Source organism: Pelophylax lessonae, assembly GCF_965119305.1.
Source record: "Pelophylax lessonae genome assembly, chromosome: 11".
Lineage (NCBI taxonomy): Eukaryota > Metazoa > Chordata > Amphibia > Anura > Ranidae > Pelophylax > Pelophylax lessonae.
In genome coordinates this window covers 232,419,530-232,438,965 of record NC_138778.1, presented here as the reverse complement: position 1 = coordinate 232,438,965, position 19,436 = coordinate 232,419,530, and the positions used below count along the sequence as shown (strand labels likewise).

Genomic DNA, 19,436 nt, shown 5'->3' with positions numbered 1-19,436 from the left:
CAATCGCAAGTAGCCCAAGGTCCACCCACCGAAAGTCCACCAATCACGGCTGTCGCGGCTCTCATATGATCAAAAAGCTCCCAAACCCAAGTAGCCCAAGGTCGACCCAACGAAAGTCCACCAATCACTGCTGTCGCAGGTCTCACATGATCAGAAAGCTCCCAAACACAAGTAGCCCAAGGTCCACCCACCGAAAGGCCACCAATCACAGCTGTCACAGCTCTCACATGATCAGAAAACTCCCAATCGCAAGTAGCCCAAGGTCCACCCACCGAAAGTCCACCAATCACGGCTGTTACATGATCAGAAAGCTCCCAAACACAAGTAGCCCAAGGTACACCCACAGAAAGTCCGCATTATTTGTGTGCGGTCAGCGCTAAGGGGTTAAAGTGGAACTTCAAACAAAAGGGGAAGTTACACTTTTCTGCCCACTCCCCCACCCTCCTCTAACTTTTGGGCACTTTTTTTTAGTTTTGATAGGTACCTACTCTCACTTCGGATTGCATCACCTGAGTGATCCCAGATCACTGGGCCCTCCCTTTGCCCACAGCCTTCTGAGACAGATCACAGGTTCCATTCACAAAGTGCAGAGGGAATCCACAAGGGCCGGATTCCCACACTCAACATGATGCCAGGGACTTCAAGACCAGTGAAGCATTGGCCTTGACAGTGCTGGATCCCTGGACAGGCAAGTTTCCTTTTATAAAAAGTCTGAAAATAAATTTTCCTAAAAAGGTGCAAGAATGATCACTTACAAATAAGTTCATATAAAGAATCAAACAAATCCTTAAAAAGTCCACGTGATATAGAATTAAGCCCTTATGTACTTCATATATGAATGGGTGTCAAAGAACAGTACTCCACCACCAAGCCCTGAAATAAGTCACTTATGACAAAACGCATAGGACGGAGCTATGTACAAACATCATTGTGTTCCTGGAAGAGAGGGTGCATTTGCCAGATCGATGAGTTTTCTATTGCACAATATTTGAACTTATGTAAGCTTAATTCTTTAGCTAAATAAATATTCTTTTGGCCTTTTTTACGTTATGTGGAGAGTTTGCTTTCTATATCTCTTCATGAGTGCTGCTCAAATAGTGATGGGAGGAGGATCTCCATTAGGATTCCCTTTGCCCTAGAAGAGTACCATCGGAAGTGTTGTGGCTCTGATGCATTCTTCAATCCATAGGCGCTATAGGACTTCTGTTTGACCTTTGGAAGATTTACCCCCCTTCATGACCAGGACATTTTTTGCGATACAGCACTGCCATACTTTAACTGACAATTGGGCGGTCATGCAACGTTGTACCCAAAGAAAATTGATGTAATTTTTCCCCCACAAATAGATTTTTCTTTTTCTCTTTGGTATTTGATCATCACTGCATTTTTTTTTTTTTTTTTGCTCTTTAAACAAAAAAATTACCAACAATTTTGAAAAAAATAAAAAAAATAATTAATATTTTCTACGTTCTTCTATAAAACATAACCAATACAAATATTGAAAAAAATCTAATTTATTTATGAATTTAGGCCAATGTGTATTCTGCTGCATATTTTTGGTAAATAAAATAAATCCCAATAAGCGTATATTGATTGGTTTGCACAAAAGTGAACGCGTCTACAAACTATGGGATAATGGATTTTTTGTACTTACCGTAAAATCCATTTCTCTTGAGTTCATCGATGGACACAGCACTCCATAACTCATAACTACTGGGTTATATTGCCTCATCCAGGAGTAGGACTAGGCAGAACAAAAAATAGGGTTTCCATCCGTCCAGATTTGACGGATCGGATGTCAGCAGACATGTCTCCGCTGACATCCGATGCCCCATAGAGATGCATGGGGTGACCCTTCAGATCTGCCAAAAAAACTGAACAGGCGTATCTGAACGGTCCACCTGTGTGAAAGGGGCCTTAAAGTGGATAGAGTACTGCAATCACTGAGCAGCAAATTATATCACCTGGGATGTATTTCAGTTATCTTGCAAACCTGGCCTGTTAGTGGGTCCCGAGGACCGGACTTGAGAACAACTGCCCTAGACCAGTGGTCCTCAACCCTGGCCCTCAGGGCCCACTAACAGGCCAGGTTTGCAAGATAACTGAAATACATCCCAGGTGATATAATTTGCTGATCAGTGATTGCAGTACTCTAGTCTGCATCTCCCCAAGGTAATACTTAAAACCTGGCCTGTTAGTGGGTCCTGAGGACCGGACTTGAGGACCACTGCCCTAGACGCTCATGAAGGAGGTCGTCGAGTGCCGAAACCAGCGAAGATGTCCCCCCACTCCAATAATGGGGGGAGGGCAGACCTTCATGCTGAAGGGGTCTTGTCTACGGCTCCGGGGAAGCTAGATCTAGGCTTACCAGACCAAGGATGCTTGGAACCTCCCGGGGAAGATTTGAAAGATCTATTTCCCCCCCATTCTCCATCCCAGAAGCACTAAATAATTTTGTACGTGCTGAGGAGGGGGGCCCCTATCTGCCACAAGGCTCCTTCCCTTTCCTAAACTATGGCAGGAAGGTACTGTTTACCCCGCCGTGATATCCTTAATGATGTCATCCAGGGTAGCCCCAAACAGGTCATCGCCTTGAAAGGGCAGATCAATGCTTTCTTAGAGGCTTGGTCTGCAGACCAATTCTTAAGCCACAGCACGCACCTAATCACCACCGCTGACATAGAACATTTGGACAGCACAGGAGTTGTATCCAAAGCTGCATAACAAAACTGCACCAACTGGCTCGCTAAATCTACATAAGCAGCGGGGCCCTGCTCACCCCCAGGCCCTGAAAAATCTTGGCCCATTCAGTTAGGGTCTGAGACACCAGGGCTGAGGCAAACACTGGCCACAATGTCAAACCAGGCATAGTAAACATGCTGCGTGCCACAGCCTCCGCTTTCCTGTCAGCTGGGTCATTAAAGGACGGGGATTCCTCTACTGGGATCATGGTAGCTTTATTCAACCTGGAAAAGGAAGGGTCCATCCACTAGAGGACTAGTCCACTTTTTTAAAAGGGATTCCTTAAAAGGATAACGTGCAGCAAAACGATTGGGGACCACAAAGGGTAATTTTGGTTGTTCCCATTCCTTACAGGAAAATCTGTCAAAATAAGACGCATAAGGAAACACCTTTGGAGTGCAAGGTGACTTATGCGTACCGAACGACACAGCCATGTCCGTGGCTACATCAGCGGCATCCGCCATTTTTTAAGTCTCACGTACTGCAGTGATAAGTGCGTCTATCAGCGCTTTTTAATTCATTGCTGCGACCATGGAGGAATCATCCTCACTCGAGGATGGATCTGGGGGTGCAATATTAAGCTCAGAATCAGGCTCAAAATCAGATGAGACAGACTGAGCAGGGAAAGGCGGAGGACGCTTTCTCCTGGGCATTTGCCCACACGCCACTTTCACCCGGGACATTAAGGACTGCAGGACCACCATCAGTGCAACCATGGGAAGCTGGGGTTCCTAGGGATCTGCCACCTCAATAAGGGGTTCAGTTGGAGAGATATGACCGTGAGGCTCCATAAGGAAAGGAAGGAAGACCTTTCAGTACAAAAACAATCTTTTGGCACCACTAAAGGATCCCCCAAGGCTCAGGATTCCTATCAGCAGAGAGAAAGAGAGCTAACAGGGACCCCCAAGGATCCTACCAATCGGAGGAGCTCAAAGAATTCGAACCCAGCATCACCATGGTCATCATCCCTGTTCATATGTCTCGGGTACAGGAAGAGGGAACTGAGGAAGAGGAGGAGCTTCGGCATCCCACGAGGCTTCGGTCGTCTCCAGCATCTCCTGGACTAAGGGAAAATGGCACCCGTGACATCATCGGGCTACACAAACATGGCCGCCAGTTGGAAACCAGCCAGACTAAGGGAAAATGGCCCCCGTGACATCATCAGGCTAAACAAACATGGCTGTCAGCTGGAGACCAGCCAGACTAAGGACAAAAGGCCGCCATTAGCTACAGATGCGGACGCATGCTGCCAGGATCTTTCCTGTGCCCTCTGCAATGCTGCAACCTCTGCAACCTGAACGTAGGATGCAAGTTAAGGGAAACTCCGCTGCGCACTCTGCACTGGGACTCCCCTGCATTATACCCACACTGCAAACAGTAGGGCATGCACCTAGGGGTCTCCTACACTAGGACCCCTCCAGACTACCAGGGCAGGATGTACACTATCCCAGGACCCTTACAGAGTTGGGATAGCGGGGGGCGACCCCGGGGGTCTCTGCTGCATCCTCTACCCTGGGACCCCCACCAGACTACAGGTCCAGAGAAGGGGGAAAGAGAGTGGGGGAAGCCCAGCTCACTGCGGGATTTTGAAGGATGGGAGGAGAGAACCTGCAGGCAGGTCCGACCGTCCCTGGAGGTTACCCGTGTTCACCCCAAAAAACATCCAAAAAGGCGAGGGGAGGGGGGGACAAAGATGACTGTCCTTACCCTTCCATGGTGCAGGTAACACTCCAGACAAAATTCTTGCCACCGAAGTAGGGGAGCTGTCGGCCAAGAGACCGCTGCGACTCAGACCCAAGCCTGGTCGTATGTGACCCTGCGAGACGTTTAACTCGCGGGCAGCCTCTGTTCGTGAGGCTATGTCCCACGCGCTCCCTGGCTGGGCTGGGGGGACCGCTGAATCTAAATTATCCAGCCCGTCGCCCAGCCCGGCAGTTGATTGTAGATCTCCCGAGAGAAAAGAACAAAAAAGATGTAAGGAAGGAGAAAAAAAAATTGCTAGGACCAGAGATCCCAACCGGGAGCCAAGTCCTTACAACTGACTAGACAGATTAAAACTGATTACCTAGGGCAGAGAGGGGTTTATATAGCAGCTAAAGATGGCCAATGGGCGTAGCCAGGTGTTTTTTCTGCCCAGCCCTACTCCTGGAGGAGGCAATATAACCCACTAGTTATGATTTATGAAGCGCTGTGTACATTGATGAACAAAAGAGAAATTCTTACTAGTAATGGCAACGATCGGTGACTTAAAGCGGGAATGCGATATTGTGGCGGACATTCTGACACTTTTTTGGGACCAGTGATCAGTGCTAAAAAATATGCACGCTCACTGTACTAATGACACTGGCTGGGAAGGGGTTAACATCAGGGGCGATCAAAGGGATAAATGTGTGCCTAACCAGTGTTTTAGTGTACTGTGTAGGGTGCTTTTACTAGGGGATTTTTTTCATCCCTTCCCTCCTGTCAGAACAACGATCTGCCTTGTTTATATAGGCAGATCGCTGGTCTGTCTCTCTATCCAACGATCGGCAGGTGCTGTAGTGTTTACTCATCTCTCTCTAAAGGCCCAAGTCCCATGTCTTTCTGCTGCTCCGTTCCTCTGTTATAAGCTTGATAACTTCTGACAAATTATAGGACACAGGAGATTACAAGCAGCTGGAAATTTGTGACTGGTTTGGTGCATAGAGATAGATTAGCAGAGAGCTGGTTTATTCACAGCACAGCTCTGCAAATTTCTTCCTTCATCTGCCAATGTGGAGGGGGAAGGGTATGCCTTTCCTCCAACCAGCTCACACACAGTGTATCCCCCCACTCCACATCCAGTGCTGAAACAGGAAAAAAAATAATCTCTAACATGATGTTCACTTTCTTAACAGTGTAAAAAGCTGAAAACTGCAGATAAACAAAAAAAACTTATGTAGGGAGATTTGTCTCATCTCTGCATATTATCTGAAGCTGTTCACTTCACTGAGATAATGTGAGGATTTAGATCCACTGTAAGTGGTAAATTAGAAGGTAATTTACAGTAGGTAAGCCTGCATTTGTACCACGGAGGTGGTGATTCTGAAGCACAGATTCCGATACGCATTGGCGGTGGATAATTGTCCTTGGGCTACACTTCATGCAAGAGCACATAACAGAGAGAGGACTTTGTTTTATCATGTGACGATGCGTTTCGCGCGCATGCACTTTGTCACGCTTGACAGGTCTTGACAAAGCGCATATGCACAAAACGCATCGTCATGGCAATCCTTCTCCCTTCTGCCTTCTAGACAAGGCTGGTCAACTAGCATCTTATTGCGGACCGGCACTCCCGCCTTTGCGCTGCGGTGACATCACACAGGAGCGACGGCAGCGGGACCAGTCTTGGCTCCCGTACATCTGTGGCTCTGTGCGAGCAGCTGCAAACCTGCACACCAGGGCGGCTTTGTTTCACCTTGCTCCACCTGCTCAAGTGGCCATCAACCCTCTTATTTCTGGACCCACCTGCCTGGTACTGTATTGGCTTTTAACCACTTCCTGCAAACCGACGTACCTGTACCTCGGCTTGCAGAAATGGTTTTAGTGGGATAATACCTGCAGCTGATGCCCCCCCCCCCCTTCCCGCAGCTCTGCTCGGGTCTCCCAGTGGAAAGGCACATCCGCCGATTGGTTGGAGTCCCAAACGGAGCCGGATTCAGCTTTGATCGGGTCTCCGATCATGTAACCTGGAAGCAATGTCACTTCTGGTTTATTCGGCTGCCAATAGCGCAGATTTAAAAAAAATGTCAGTATTCAAAAATGACAATTTTGGCATTTTTAACACTTTGAAGAGCAGTGGAGGGGTTTGGGTGTCTTTTAGACCCCCCCGATCCCTCCATAAAGAGTACCTGTCACTCCTATTACTCTCACATTCCTCCCGATCCCTCCATAAAGAGTACCTGTCACTGTCTATTACTGTCACATTCCCCCCGATCCCTCCATAAAGAGTACCTGTCACTGCCTATTACTGTCACATTCCCCCCGATCCCTCCATAAAGAGTACCTGTCACTCCTATTACTGTCACATTCCCCCCCGATCCCTCCATAAAGAGTACCTGTCACTCCTATTACTGTCACATTCCCCCCGATCCCTCCATAAAGAGTACCTGTCACTGCCTATTACTGTCACATTCCCCCCGATCCCTCCATAAAGAGTACCTGTCACTGCCTATTACTGTCACATTCCTCCCGATCCCTCCATAAAGAGTACCTGTCACTGCCTATTACTGTCACATTCCCCCCGATCCCTCCATAAAGAGTACCTGTCACTGCCTATTACTGTCACATTCCCCCCGATCCCTCCATAAAGAGTACCTGTCACTGCTATTACTGTCACATTCCCCCCCCCTCCATAAAGAGTACCTGTCACTGCCTATTACTGTCACATTCCTCCCGATCCCTCCATAAAGAGTACCTGTCACTCCTATTACTGTCACATTCCCCCCGATCCCTCCATAAAGAGTACCTGTCACTGCCTATTACTGTCACATTCCTCCCCCCCCCCCTCCATAAAGAGTACCTGTCACTGCCTATTACTGTCACATTCCCCCCGATCCCTCCATAAAGAGTACCTGTCACTCCTATTACTGTCACATTCCCCCCGATCCCTCCATAAAGAGTACCTGTCACTGCCTATTACTGTCACAAGGGATTTTTACATTGCTTGTGACATCAATAAAAGTTATCCGATTTGTTTTTTTATTTAAAAAGTGTTAAAAATAAAAAACTAATTTTTTTTTAAAATTTTTATTTAAAGTGCCCCCGTCCTTGTGAGCTCACACACGAAAGAAAATGCATATGCAAGTCGCCCCCGCAAAAAAACGGTGTTCAAGTCACACATGTGAGGGTGAGGTATCGCTGCGATCGCCAGAGCGAGAGCAATAATTCTATAAAAATTTGTAAAGAGAAACCCCCGTAGAGAATTGGGACTTTAAAGGTAACCATGAAATTCTCTCATAAGAAAGGTTCAATTTGAATAAAACATACAATTTATTTAGAAAAGGTGAAATTTTGGAAAACCATCAGAACAAGGTAAACACATATTGGACAATATGAATGGACATTCTAATGCAATACAGTTACAGGTAAACAGCAGAGTCCACACTTCTATCATTATATAATGTATCTCAGACATTAAAAATGGATTTTTGTAAAATCTTACCGTAAAATCCTTTTCTCTTAGCTCATTGACAGACGTAGTCCTCGATGATACACCACCTTCGGGTTATGTTGCCTCCACAGGAGCAGGACTAGACAGGAAATTAAAAAGCTCTGGCCACACCCCAGGGGCAGTCCCAGAGGGTATATCCTCTCTTTCTCTGCCTCAGCAAATCAGTTATGTGAAAAAGCAGTCTTTAGAGATTTTAACCCAACTCAAAAAAACAGAGGGGCGGGGACTACGTCTGTCAATGAGCTAAGAGAAAAGGATTTTACGGTAAGATTTTACAAAAATCCATTTTTCTCTAGCGCTCATTGACAGACGTAGTCCTCGGTGATACACCACCTTCGGGACGTCCCAGAGCAGTATCACAACTGAGGGGTGGGAAAATGGAAATCAAATCCCAATCTAGAAGGCCCAACCGGTGCCAACTAGAAGTTTACAATGCTCATCCTTAATGATGAGACTCAACAAAAAAAGAGAAAACAATTTTTTTTTTTTTTTTTTCTCAAACAGAAAAAAAACCCTCGAGGTAGACCACCGGTCTCCTCAAATTGCGGCCTGCAAAACCTTGCGGCCAAATGAGGCATCCGCCGATGCCGTCACATGAATTTTATAGAATTTTGTAAAGGTATGTACCGACGACCAGGTGGCCGCCTTACATACCTGGACCACTGACGCCTGATGGCGAAAGGCCCAGGAAGTACTGAGCGCTCGAGTGGAGTGCGCCCTAACAGGGAACGGAGGACTCTGACCCTTAATAGAATAAGCCTGTACCACCGTTTGTCTAATCCATTTGGCAATGGTCGCGGCAGATGCAGGCAAACCCTTTCTGGGGCCATCCGTGATCACAAAAAGTGAATCCGTCTTACGGAAAGATTCCGTAGCTTTCAGGTATACCCTGATTGCCCGAACCACATCTAAGGAATGCAACGCATGTTCCCGATGATGCTTGGGCTGAGGACACAAGGAAGGTAGTACAATATCCTCATTCAGATGAAAATCTGAAACCACCTTAGGAAGAAAAGATGGCTTAGGATGAAGTACTACCTTATCCCTATGAATCACTAGGTATGGGGACTGGCATGATAATGCAGCCAGTTCTGACACCCTGCGAGCAGAAGTAATAGCCACCAAGAAGGCCACTTTCTGGGATAAAGTAAGCAAGGGAATCTCCCTGATGTTTTCAAAAGGAGGTTTCTGTAGAACCAACAAAACCAAATTAAGATCCCACGGCGGTAAGGGCGCGCGGACTGGAGGAGCCAGGTGCCGCACCCCCTGGATGAAATTCCGCACCAAGGATTTGGTAGCTAAAGGCTTCTGAAAGAAGATTGCTAATGCTGAAACTTGACCCTTGATGGTGCTCAAGGCTAGCTTCTGCTCAACCCCTTGTTGCAAAAAGGCCAATATTCGAGACACCGAATAGGTACGTGGAGGAAATCCTAAAGATTCGCACCACGCAATATAAGTTTTCCATGTGTGATAATAGACTTTGCTGGAAGTCGCTTTCCTTGCTTTAATAAGGGTAGAAATGACTGAAGCTGACAAACCTCTGTCCTTCAGTACTTGGGTCTCAATGGCCAGGCCATTAAACCCAGCGACTGTAAAGCATGATGGTAAATTGGTCCTTGAGACCATAGACACTCCCTGAGACGAAGTTCCCACGGAACGTCTACGACTAACATGTCCAAGTCGGCCAGGCCGGCTTGAGGAGGCCAGCCTAGAATTTCTAGGACCACTGGCGCTGATTGGATCTGAACCAGGCGTCCCTAGAGGTATCTGGCCCCGACCATCCGAGAAAGTCTGGTCGTTTTCTGTTCCCACACATTTATCAGATACCTGATAGTTATCAGGAAAAGGTGATCTTTTCTGGTTGTACCTCAGGGACCGAAGTCACCCGACTAGAGGCTACTTGGCCTACCTGGTCAACCAGATCCGATTCCTGTGAGGTATCGGGACTAATCTTAGGAAAAGGTAAAGGAAAAGATCTATTCAGGGAACGGTAATTACCGCTTCCTGTAGTACTTAAATGTTGGAAGGGAAGAATCGCACCGGTAGTAGTAGTTGATGCTCGATCTAATGTCCTGAATACCGGTGAAAACGTCCCCCCACCCTGAAACCGGGTGGGGGCGCACCTTCAGGCTGTGTACTCCTTAGCTTCGGGTTTGGCTGGGTTGGTCCTTTGCTTGTCCGACCAGCCCCTCTTGAACCCTCCTGGAGGAGTCTTGCCTTTCCCGCTAGTACCAGCCGGGCGCCCTTTATGGGCGGTAAAGAAAGGTCCTCGCTTGTTGCGAGGTCCCTTAGCTTTAGCAGCCTGTGGCAAAAAAGTGCTCTTGCCCCCAGTGGCATCCTTAAAATGATTTCATCTAGGTTGGCCCCAAATAGACGATTCCCCTGAAAGGGGAGATTTGTCAAGGTCTTCTTGGAACCTAGGTCAGCTGACCAGCATTTTAACCACAGCACACGTCTGAGGATCACCGCTGTCTTAGATGCATGCCCTAATAGGGGAGTAGTGTCCAAGGCTGCGTCACAGATAAACTGTAGCCCTTGTATAATCTGTTCCATCAAATCAGATGTCTCCTGGGGAATATCTTTTCCCCTAAGATCTTGGCGTACCATTTTCGCCCATTCCGTAAGTGTCTGGGAAACTAGACCAATAACAATTACTGGTCTAAAAGCTGACCCTATCAGAGAGAAGATGGTGCGGGACTCTGCTTCCATCTTTTGATCCACCGGATCCTTAAAGGACGAAGTGTCCTCCACTGGAATAACCGTGGCTTTATTCAGCCTGGAAATAGGCGGATCCACCACTGGTGGTACCGTCCATTTCTTAATGATGGATTCCTCAAACGGATAGCGTCTAGCAATACGCTTGGAAATAGTAAAGGTACGTTTAGAATGCTCCCATTCTCCTTTAATCTGATTACCGAAACATTTAGGTACAGGAAAAGCCTTCATCGTCTTGATGGGCTTATTAGTACCAAAAGGAATCTCTGTTTCAGTTGCCTCTGCCGGTAAAGCCTCAACTGGGATAACAGCCCTTGCAGAGGAACCTGCAACTGCCGTGACCACCTCTGAATCTGAGTCAGAGGTGTCAGATGGTATAGGGGTAGGCGGGGGTCGCTTCCTTGATCCCCGTCCCTGACAGGCCGCCTCCACCCGAGCCACCATAGACTCCAAAATTGCTGTAAATGACTCTATACTCTGTGCACCGGCGGGTCCCGTGGCCCCCTCGAGGGAAACAGGTGGGGGAATATGTGTGGCAGGGTCCATGATAACTCCAGTTACTTCCTGGATAATATAATTCAAAAAAACTTTTCTTTTTTTTTTTTTTCGACCCCCAGCGCCACAAAAGCCCCTTAGTGTTACCTGCTAGGGATCCCTATCGATCGAGAGAGAGAGAGATAAACCCCCAGGCTCACCACTTGATGCTCAGAGTTTAACTGCAACAGGTTACAGCGCTGTCTTAACAAACAGGAAGTCTTTTGGCTGGCTGCCCAGGAAGAAAGGAGGCGGCTCCGCCCCTCTGTACGCCTTCCGGCGCCTCCCCCAAGCTCCACGAGGTGTTTGGATCACCTCAAACATGGCCGCCCCCATGCTGGAGACACGAGGCTACGCCAAAATGGCGGCTCGTGCGATCCAGCAAAAAAAATGGCGGCGGCCCGTACTGAATAGCGGTGTGCTGCAGGGCACACAACACTCTCACTGCATGGGGATATGGCGTGGTTGGCGGTACCGGCCCTGGCGGACCGCATGGCCGTTCGGGAGGCCTGCTGATAGCTGGAGATCTGATTAGGAAGGCAGTCTACATGTCCGTGGCTTCTGACTGGTAGGTAGCTTATTCTTAACCCATAAGATTCCCAGAATGCCACAGATTACATCTTTAAAACATGTATACAATTAGATTGTTAGCTCCCAAACCAAGCCTCCTGGCTTTTTGCACACATAAAATCACACTCAAAGTAGGAGGATCTGTGTCATGTTGTAGGATAGAAAGGGACTCTATCTTACCATACAGAGAGGGGCCCGCGTTCACCACAAAACCCGTCAGGGGGAAAAGGGGGAACATACTACTCACCATACCGGAACCAGGCGGGCACCAACTCCTGACAGTACCCCTCTCCACCGGGGCGGGAGGGCTGTCGACCGATACGGACGCCGTGACTCATGGTCTTTGGCGTTTCAGCGAGACGTTTAACTCGCGTGGACAGTCCTTTAATGGGACTTTGTCGCGGCCGACCCAGCGCGGAGCTATGGCCTGCACGCGCTCGTAGGCTGAACTGGGGTGACCACCGGATCTCAACATCCAGCCCGTCGCCCAGTTCAGCTTTCTTGCTTGAAGATCTCACAGGAACACTGGAGAAAAAAGCTGTCTAAAAAAATCCTTTAAGAAAAAATTCTTGCCAGGACCTAAGATCCCAGCAAGGTATCTAGGTCCTTACTCCTAACTAGACAGAAAATAACTGATTTGCTGAGGCAGAGAGAGAGAGGATATACCCTCTGGGACTGCCCCTGGGGTGTGGCCAGAGCTTTTTAATTTCCTGTCTAGTCCTGCTCCTGTGGAGGCAACATAACCCGAAGGTGGTGTATCACCGAGGACTACGTCTGTCAATGAGCGCTAGAGAAAAGTTTATTTTATTTATTTATCCCACTCCGAGAGAATGTGTTTTCCTGAATAAGGTATAATGCATAATACCGTATACCCTCAGAATATGAAAAAAAGAGAGGGGTAGCGGGAAAAAAGGGGGAGTATATGTAATGTGGAACCCTAGATGATCTCAGGGAGGCATCAAAAGGGTATGAAGAATAGTAGAATATATATTATAAAATTTATAAAAAGACGGAAAAAAGGAGGGGGAAAAGGAGAATTAACGTAGAATGTTATGGTGGAGAGAGAATGGGGAGGACCTCTTAGTCCGTCTTCCCCGAGGAGAATCCCTCCAAGAACGATCTGTAACTTTCCATTTCATTCAGGCCAGGGGGGGGTGGTCGCCCCAAGTCTAGCAATCCAGCGCATTTCGCGCTGGAGTAGCTGCTTGTTCCAATCACCCCCCCTGGCCGGAATGTGCACCCTCTCCAGGGCACAAAAGGTCACCCTAGGGGTCCTGTATCTGTGGGCTATAGCCATATGCCTGCCAAGTTACAAGTATAGATTTCCGATATTCAAACTCTGCATATGTTTACTGATGCGTTTGCCCATTTCTTGCCTGGTCTTCCCGATATAGAAGGCCTTGCATTCACACCGCATCAGATACAAAGGGGTCGTGTATTATCGTGTATTATTATTATTGTCGGGGATATATTATATGTGTTGTAGACTATCTCAGTTGGGAGGTTGGCATGACCTTTCTTCTCAAACTCCATGGGTGAAATTTGAAAAACATTCTATTGCCCCATTCAATTTGGCTGGATTGCTATGGGATCCCTCGATACCTATGCGCCAAATTTCTACTCGTAACTTGGTTGTTTCAGATGCCCTTAAAATATGGAGATACGCAAACAAAAAATATACCCTAGGTTCGGATACCTCAGTAGGCACCTCTTTTTTGGGCGACCCAAGATTTAAAGAGGCCTTTTGTTCGCCACAACAGTTTATATGGTGGATAGACAATAATTTGACCACTATCCAGGATCTCTTTGATGGTGGGATTTTTCATTCTTTTGAAAAACTAACATCCACCAAACAAATTCCTCCTTCCGAAAAGGGAAATTATGATCTGATTAGAAACTACTTTGAATCTCTTCACTCCCGGCCTTCTGGAGCACCCTTAAGTACCTTTGAACACATCGGTCTGAAAAACCCATTGGGAAAAGGCCATATCTCCACTATGTATAACACACTAAATTTACGTAACATAGAGACGAAATTTAAATATATGACAGACTGGGAGTCAGAACTGCAAGAGATCCTCTCGGTGAGTGATTGGCAAAAGATGTGGCTTAACCTGAGCAGCTCTACCAGATCGTTGGGAGTGAGGGAAACGGCGATTAAGTTACATACTAGATGGTACTTAACACCTGTAAAGTTGAATAAATTTTATCCAGAGGTCTCTGCGGACTGTTTTAGAGGTTGTGGCGAGTCGGGCACTCTGAAACACATATTCTGGGACTGCCCTAAGATACAAAATACCTGGTCAGAAGTAATGGATCTGATAAGGAAGGTTACAGATAAGAACACCAATTTGTCAATAACGCATTGTTTATTGTTTAGAAGCATACCGGATCTCTCCATACAACTGAACAGATTATCCCACACAATTTGCGTAGCGATGCTATGGGCAATAACTAGACAGTGGAAAGAGCCTCACGTTCCATTCCCATTGGTTACGCATAGAATAGAGGACATCAGATCTATGGAAAGGTATCATCACACTTTAACAAACTCTATACATCTGTATGACCAAAAATGGAACCCCTGGTTCTTATATAGATGCACACAAGCGACATAATCGATATCCATGCATGGTTGCATGGATGTTTCACTAGAAGCAGAAGGGATATCTAACGGTGGTGTTCACCTTTTACCCCCCACGTATACAGCTGGTCAGGCCAGGTGACATTTCGGTTATTTGATCATAAATGCATAGGTTATTAATACTTTTACTTAAATTTAAACCCTAGATAATGAACGTTCACTTTATCAGAATAATTGAATGTGAAATGCGAAAGTTTTTCTAAGATAGTATACATATACAATATATATTATTGTATGTTGCATTATTTTGTATAACAGTGATATGTTACATCATTCCTGTAAGTTATATAATTTCCACAATGTACTTCTAATGTTCACTGTCAATACTTAACGTTGTATAATTTTCTATGTTTACTTTTAATAAATGTTTATAATCAAAAAAAAAGAATGTCCATTCATATTGTCCAATATGTGTTTACCTTGTTCTGATGGTTTTCCAAAATTTCACCTTTTCTAAATAAATTGTATGTTTTATTCGAATTGAACCTTTCTTATGAGAGAATTTCATGGTTACCTTTAAAGTCCCAATTCTCTACGGGGGTTTCTCTTTACAAACTTTAAACGGGATTATGGTAACACACCACCTGAAAATTGTCTACATACTTTCAGAATTCTATAAAAAGACCTCCTCTGTAGCTCTAAACTGGTAACAGTTACATTTTTTTAAAGCGTCGCCTATAGAGATTTTTAAGTACCGTAGTTAGTCGCCATTGCACGAGTGTGCGCCATTTAAACCATAATATGTTAGGTATCTATTTACACGGCGTAACCATCTTTCATATAATAGAAAAAAAAAAAAAAACAATTAATGGCTTAGTTTTTTTTAAATTCAGGGAAGTATTTTTCCGAAAAAAATTCTGTTTGAAAGACTGCTGCGCAAATACAGCGTGACAAAAATATTGCAATGATTTTATTCTCCAGAGTCTGCTAATATAAATAAATAAAGTTTAGGGGTTCCAAGTAATTTTCTAGCAAAAAATACAGATTTTAACTTGCGAACCACAAGTGTCAGAAATATGCCCGGTCCTTCAGTGGTAATGATTAAAGGTTTTAACACAATTGTTTGCTAATAAACTATATTGAGATTTTCCATTGGTCTTCACCATTCCATAAGGATATAGTGGTCATGATCCCCCCAGATAGCGCTGTCTTTTCTGTTGCCTGCCTATTTCAGTACCTCCATATACCAACTGTAACGGCTGCACTGGGTGAACCCTATCACAGGGATAGTGCGAATCTAAATAGGGTTTAGCCTTGGGACACCCTTGCCGTTTCCAAAACCAGCTGACAGGCTTTACCAGTGCAATGATGTTATTTCTTTCTTACACATTAATCTCCATCCACAATCTTCCATGACGTGTTATTTACATACAGGAGGTTATTTAATAAAACAGGAGTGCGCAAAAATCTGGTGCAGCGCTGCACAGAAACCAATCAGCTTCCAGGTTTTATTGCCAGAGCGTTATTGGGCAAGCTCAAGTAAGAAGCTGATTGGCTGCCAAGCACAGTTGCCCAAGATTCTGAGTAAATCTCCTCCATAGTGTCCAGCCAGCATCACAGATCAGCCGTACCTTCAGTTGAAGCAGCGTCCACCATAATTCTCTGCATCAGCACCGGTTCCTCTCCGAAGTCAAACACTACGGTTTGCCGGAAGGTCCCAAATATTTCAGTGGAGAAGTTGATGACTACTTTGTACATGCAATGATCTGTCCCGTTCTGCGTCAGGTTCTCGCCCACCCACTCCTGGCAGCTCTCCGGCACCTCCTGGGACATTTGGGTGTTGCCGTCTCCGGCACATATTGCCACGATACTGAAATGAGGTCTGTGTGCATCGTACAGCAGTGCTACCCGGTGTAGGATTCTTGCAGGCTGCAAAATTCAAATTGGTACAGTCAACATTTGTGGTCTCCCATCATCTGCTATACCTTGTCACAGTCCAGTGTCCTAGGGTTACCACCCTCATAGGTGAGAGTCGGATCACACTGGCATTTGGCTTTCCAATGAATGCAATGGAGACCTCTGATTCTACTGAAAACAGAATCTCTAACAGTGCAGAGTTGTCAGCACTGTAATGCACTGCCCCTCACTTCTGCACCAACCTAAATAATCATAAATTAATTGGGTCATCTACTAGTTTCCTTTAAGGCCCCTTTCACACTTGTGCGACTTGTCCTGCAATTTTGGATTCCAAAGTCGCATGACAAGTCGTACCCCATGATTTCCAATGAGTACCGTTCATATCAGTGCAACTTGTAGTCGCTGCGAAAGTAGTCTCTGCACTACTTTGGTCCGACTTTGATGTGACTTGAGGTCCATAGAGCTCAGGATTACACAGGCCTTGCTTCATGTCACGTCAAGGACACGTCAAAGTCGTGGGACTTTCAGGTCATTCAAGTGTGAAAGGGGCCTAACACTTATATTCAATACCAAATTTATTGAAATTATAACAAACGTTGCAAAAGTGTGCCCAACCTAGAAAGGACCGAGTAAAAGGCTGTTAAAAATAATGCCAAATTAAATACCGTAGGTAAAGCAGGTAAGGGTATAAATGTGAGCAGGTGGGTGGTGTGCCGGCACGGTGCAGAGAGCAGGTGGGTGGTGTGCCCCATTGTTGGCGTCAGTGGAAGAAACCGTGCCCCATTGTTGGCGTCAGTGGAAGAAACCGTGCCCCATTGTCTGCGTCAGTGGAAGAAACCGTGCCCCATTGTCTGCGTCAGTGGAAGAAACCGTGCCCCATTGTCTGCGTCAGTGGAAGAAACCGTGCCCCATTGTCGGCGTCGGTGGAAGAAACCGTGCCCCATTGTCTGCGTCAGTGGAAGAAACCGTTTCCCACTGTTGTCGTCAGTTGGCAGAATAGTGTCTTGTATCAATGGGAGAAATAGTGCCTCAAGGGCCTGATAAGGGCAAGCAAAAGGCTGCAGTTTGGAAATCACTGCATTAAAATGGTTGTAAAGACAGAAGGTGCATTCTATGCATTATGATAAAAAGCCTTCTGCGTGCAGCAGCCCCACTAAGGCCCCTTTCACACAAGCGGACCGTTCAGATCCGCCTGTCCGTTTTTCAGGCGGATCTGAACGGATGCCCCATGCCTCTCTATGGAGCATCGGAAACTCAGCGGAGACATGTCCGCTGACATCCGATCCGCCAAATCCGGACGGATGGAAACCCTATTTTCCATCTGTCTGGCAGGTCGGATCGGATGAGAACAGACAGATGGTCCGTTCTCATCCGATTCCCCCATAGAGAAGAATGGAGACCTGACAGCTCTGTCTCCACACACACAGTGCGGAGACAGACCTGCCATCCACCTGCTCAGCGGGGGATCGGCGGATCGATCCCCCGCTGAGAAAAACGGAGTACGCTGACGGACTACCGTGTGTGAAAGGGGCCTAATACTTACCTGACCCCCCTCCCGATCCAGCAATGTCCACAAATGCCTCAGCCATCCAGGACTCTCCCTCCTGATTAGCTAAGAGACAGCAGTGGCGCCATTGGCTGCTGTCAAACTCAGTTAGCCAATGAGGAGAGCAAGGGGGCTGGGCCGAACCGCAGCACCGTGTCTGAATAGATACACGGAGTTACGGCTTGGCCCGAGTGCCCCCATAGCAAGCTGCTTGCTGTGGGGGCACTCGACAGGAGGGAGGGGCTAGGAGCTCCAGCCAGGGACCTGAGAAAAAGAAGAGATTCAGGCTACCTTCGGCAAAACCATTACACAGGGCAGGTAAGTATAACACATTTGTTATTTTAATAGAAAAAAAAAAACAAGACTTTACAATCACTTTGAGAGATAGGGGGGGTCAGTACATGTTCTCTCGGGGGTCAGTACATGTTCTCTCGGGGGTCAGTACATGTTCTATCGATAGCCACAAGTGTGTGCTTCTCTCAGTTCAGGCACCATGGGGCACTACAGAGTTCTTGCTTTCCAAAACCAGTCACAGATTAACCCCATCATGTATGGGGACAGCAGGGAAGGCACCTACCTTACATGTCAGCTGGAAGGTCCAGGTCTGCTGTGACTTTTTGGTGGTAACAGTGACAGACAGATCTGGGCTGTACTCCACATGAACTCCATCCACACATTCACTGAGCTGGAGAAGAAAACAGAAGACATATTACATTCCACATAAATACCGCCAGTCCAAGTCTCATCATGAGAATCCAGAACCAGAGCCCATCATTGGTGCCTCCAGGATTTCCACCCTGGGTTGTACTGGGACTCTCTTCCAGCAGGACAGCCCCACATTAAAGGTTTCATGTCCAGCCACAGATTAGAAGAACATTAAGATGTAGATAATATTTTTTGCTTATTGACAGAACAGCCTTTTGAATATAATTTATGTTTATTAAACAGTCCCGATTCCTTTAGGAGGATCCACCATCCCACCACCCACCCTTCAAGAACAAATTTATAGCTGCCATCTTATTGGCTGTTCCAGCCAGCACAGAATGTTTCTTTTCTCTAGGTTTTTTCCATAATACAGGTGCATCTCATAAAATTAGAATATCATCAAAAAGTGAATTTATTTCAGTAATTTAATTCAAAAAGTGAAATTCATATATTTTATATAGATGCGTTACAGACAGGGTGATAGATTTCAAGCATTTTTTTTCTTTTAATTTTGATGATTACGGCTTCCAGCGAGTGACACCCCATAATTCAGTATCTCAGAAAATTATATTATTACACAAGACCAATAAAAATGGGATTTTTGACTTAACGCAAAATCCATTTCTCTGATGTTCATTGACGGACACAGCTCCTGCTCTTCTTAACTACTGGGTTATATTGCCCCTTTCAGGCGTAGGACACTAGGCAGAAAAAAAGTCTGGCTACACCTATGGACAGTCCCGGGGGGTGTACTCCCTCTCTCTGCTATAGGTACTCAGTTTAGTTACAAGCAGTGTCAGAAGAATTACAACTCCACAGAGGGGTGGGTGCGGTGTCCATCAATGAACATCAGAGAAATGGGTTTTATGGTAAGTCAAAATTCCAATTTTCGCTTTCGTTCATTGACAGACACAGCTCCTGATCTTCTTAAC

At 46.2% G+C, this 19,436-nt stretch overlaps 1 protein-coding gene across 1 annotated transcript in view; it reads right to left on the bottom strand.

Annotated features, from left to right (window-relative positions):
* The window catches only part of HELZ (helicase with zinc finger), a 211,751-nt gene that overhangs the window by 118,430 nt on the left and 73,885 nt on the right, over positions 1–19,436 (bottom strand). Inside the window, exons 9-10 of the mRNA XM_082272103.1 lie at positions 18,377–18,484; positions 15,968–16,265 (exon numbers count right to left, since the gene is read on the bottom strand). Of these exons, the coding sequence (XP_082128229.1) occupies positions 15,968–16,265; positions 18,377–18,484 (406 nt within the window). The remainder of the gene's footprint in view (positions 1–15,967; positions 16,266–18,376; positions 18,485–19,436) is intronic.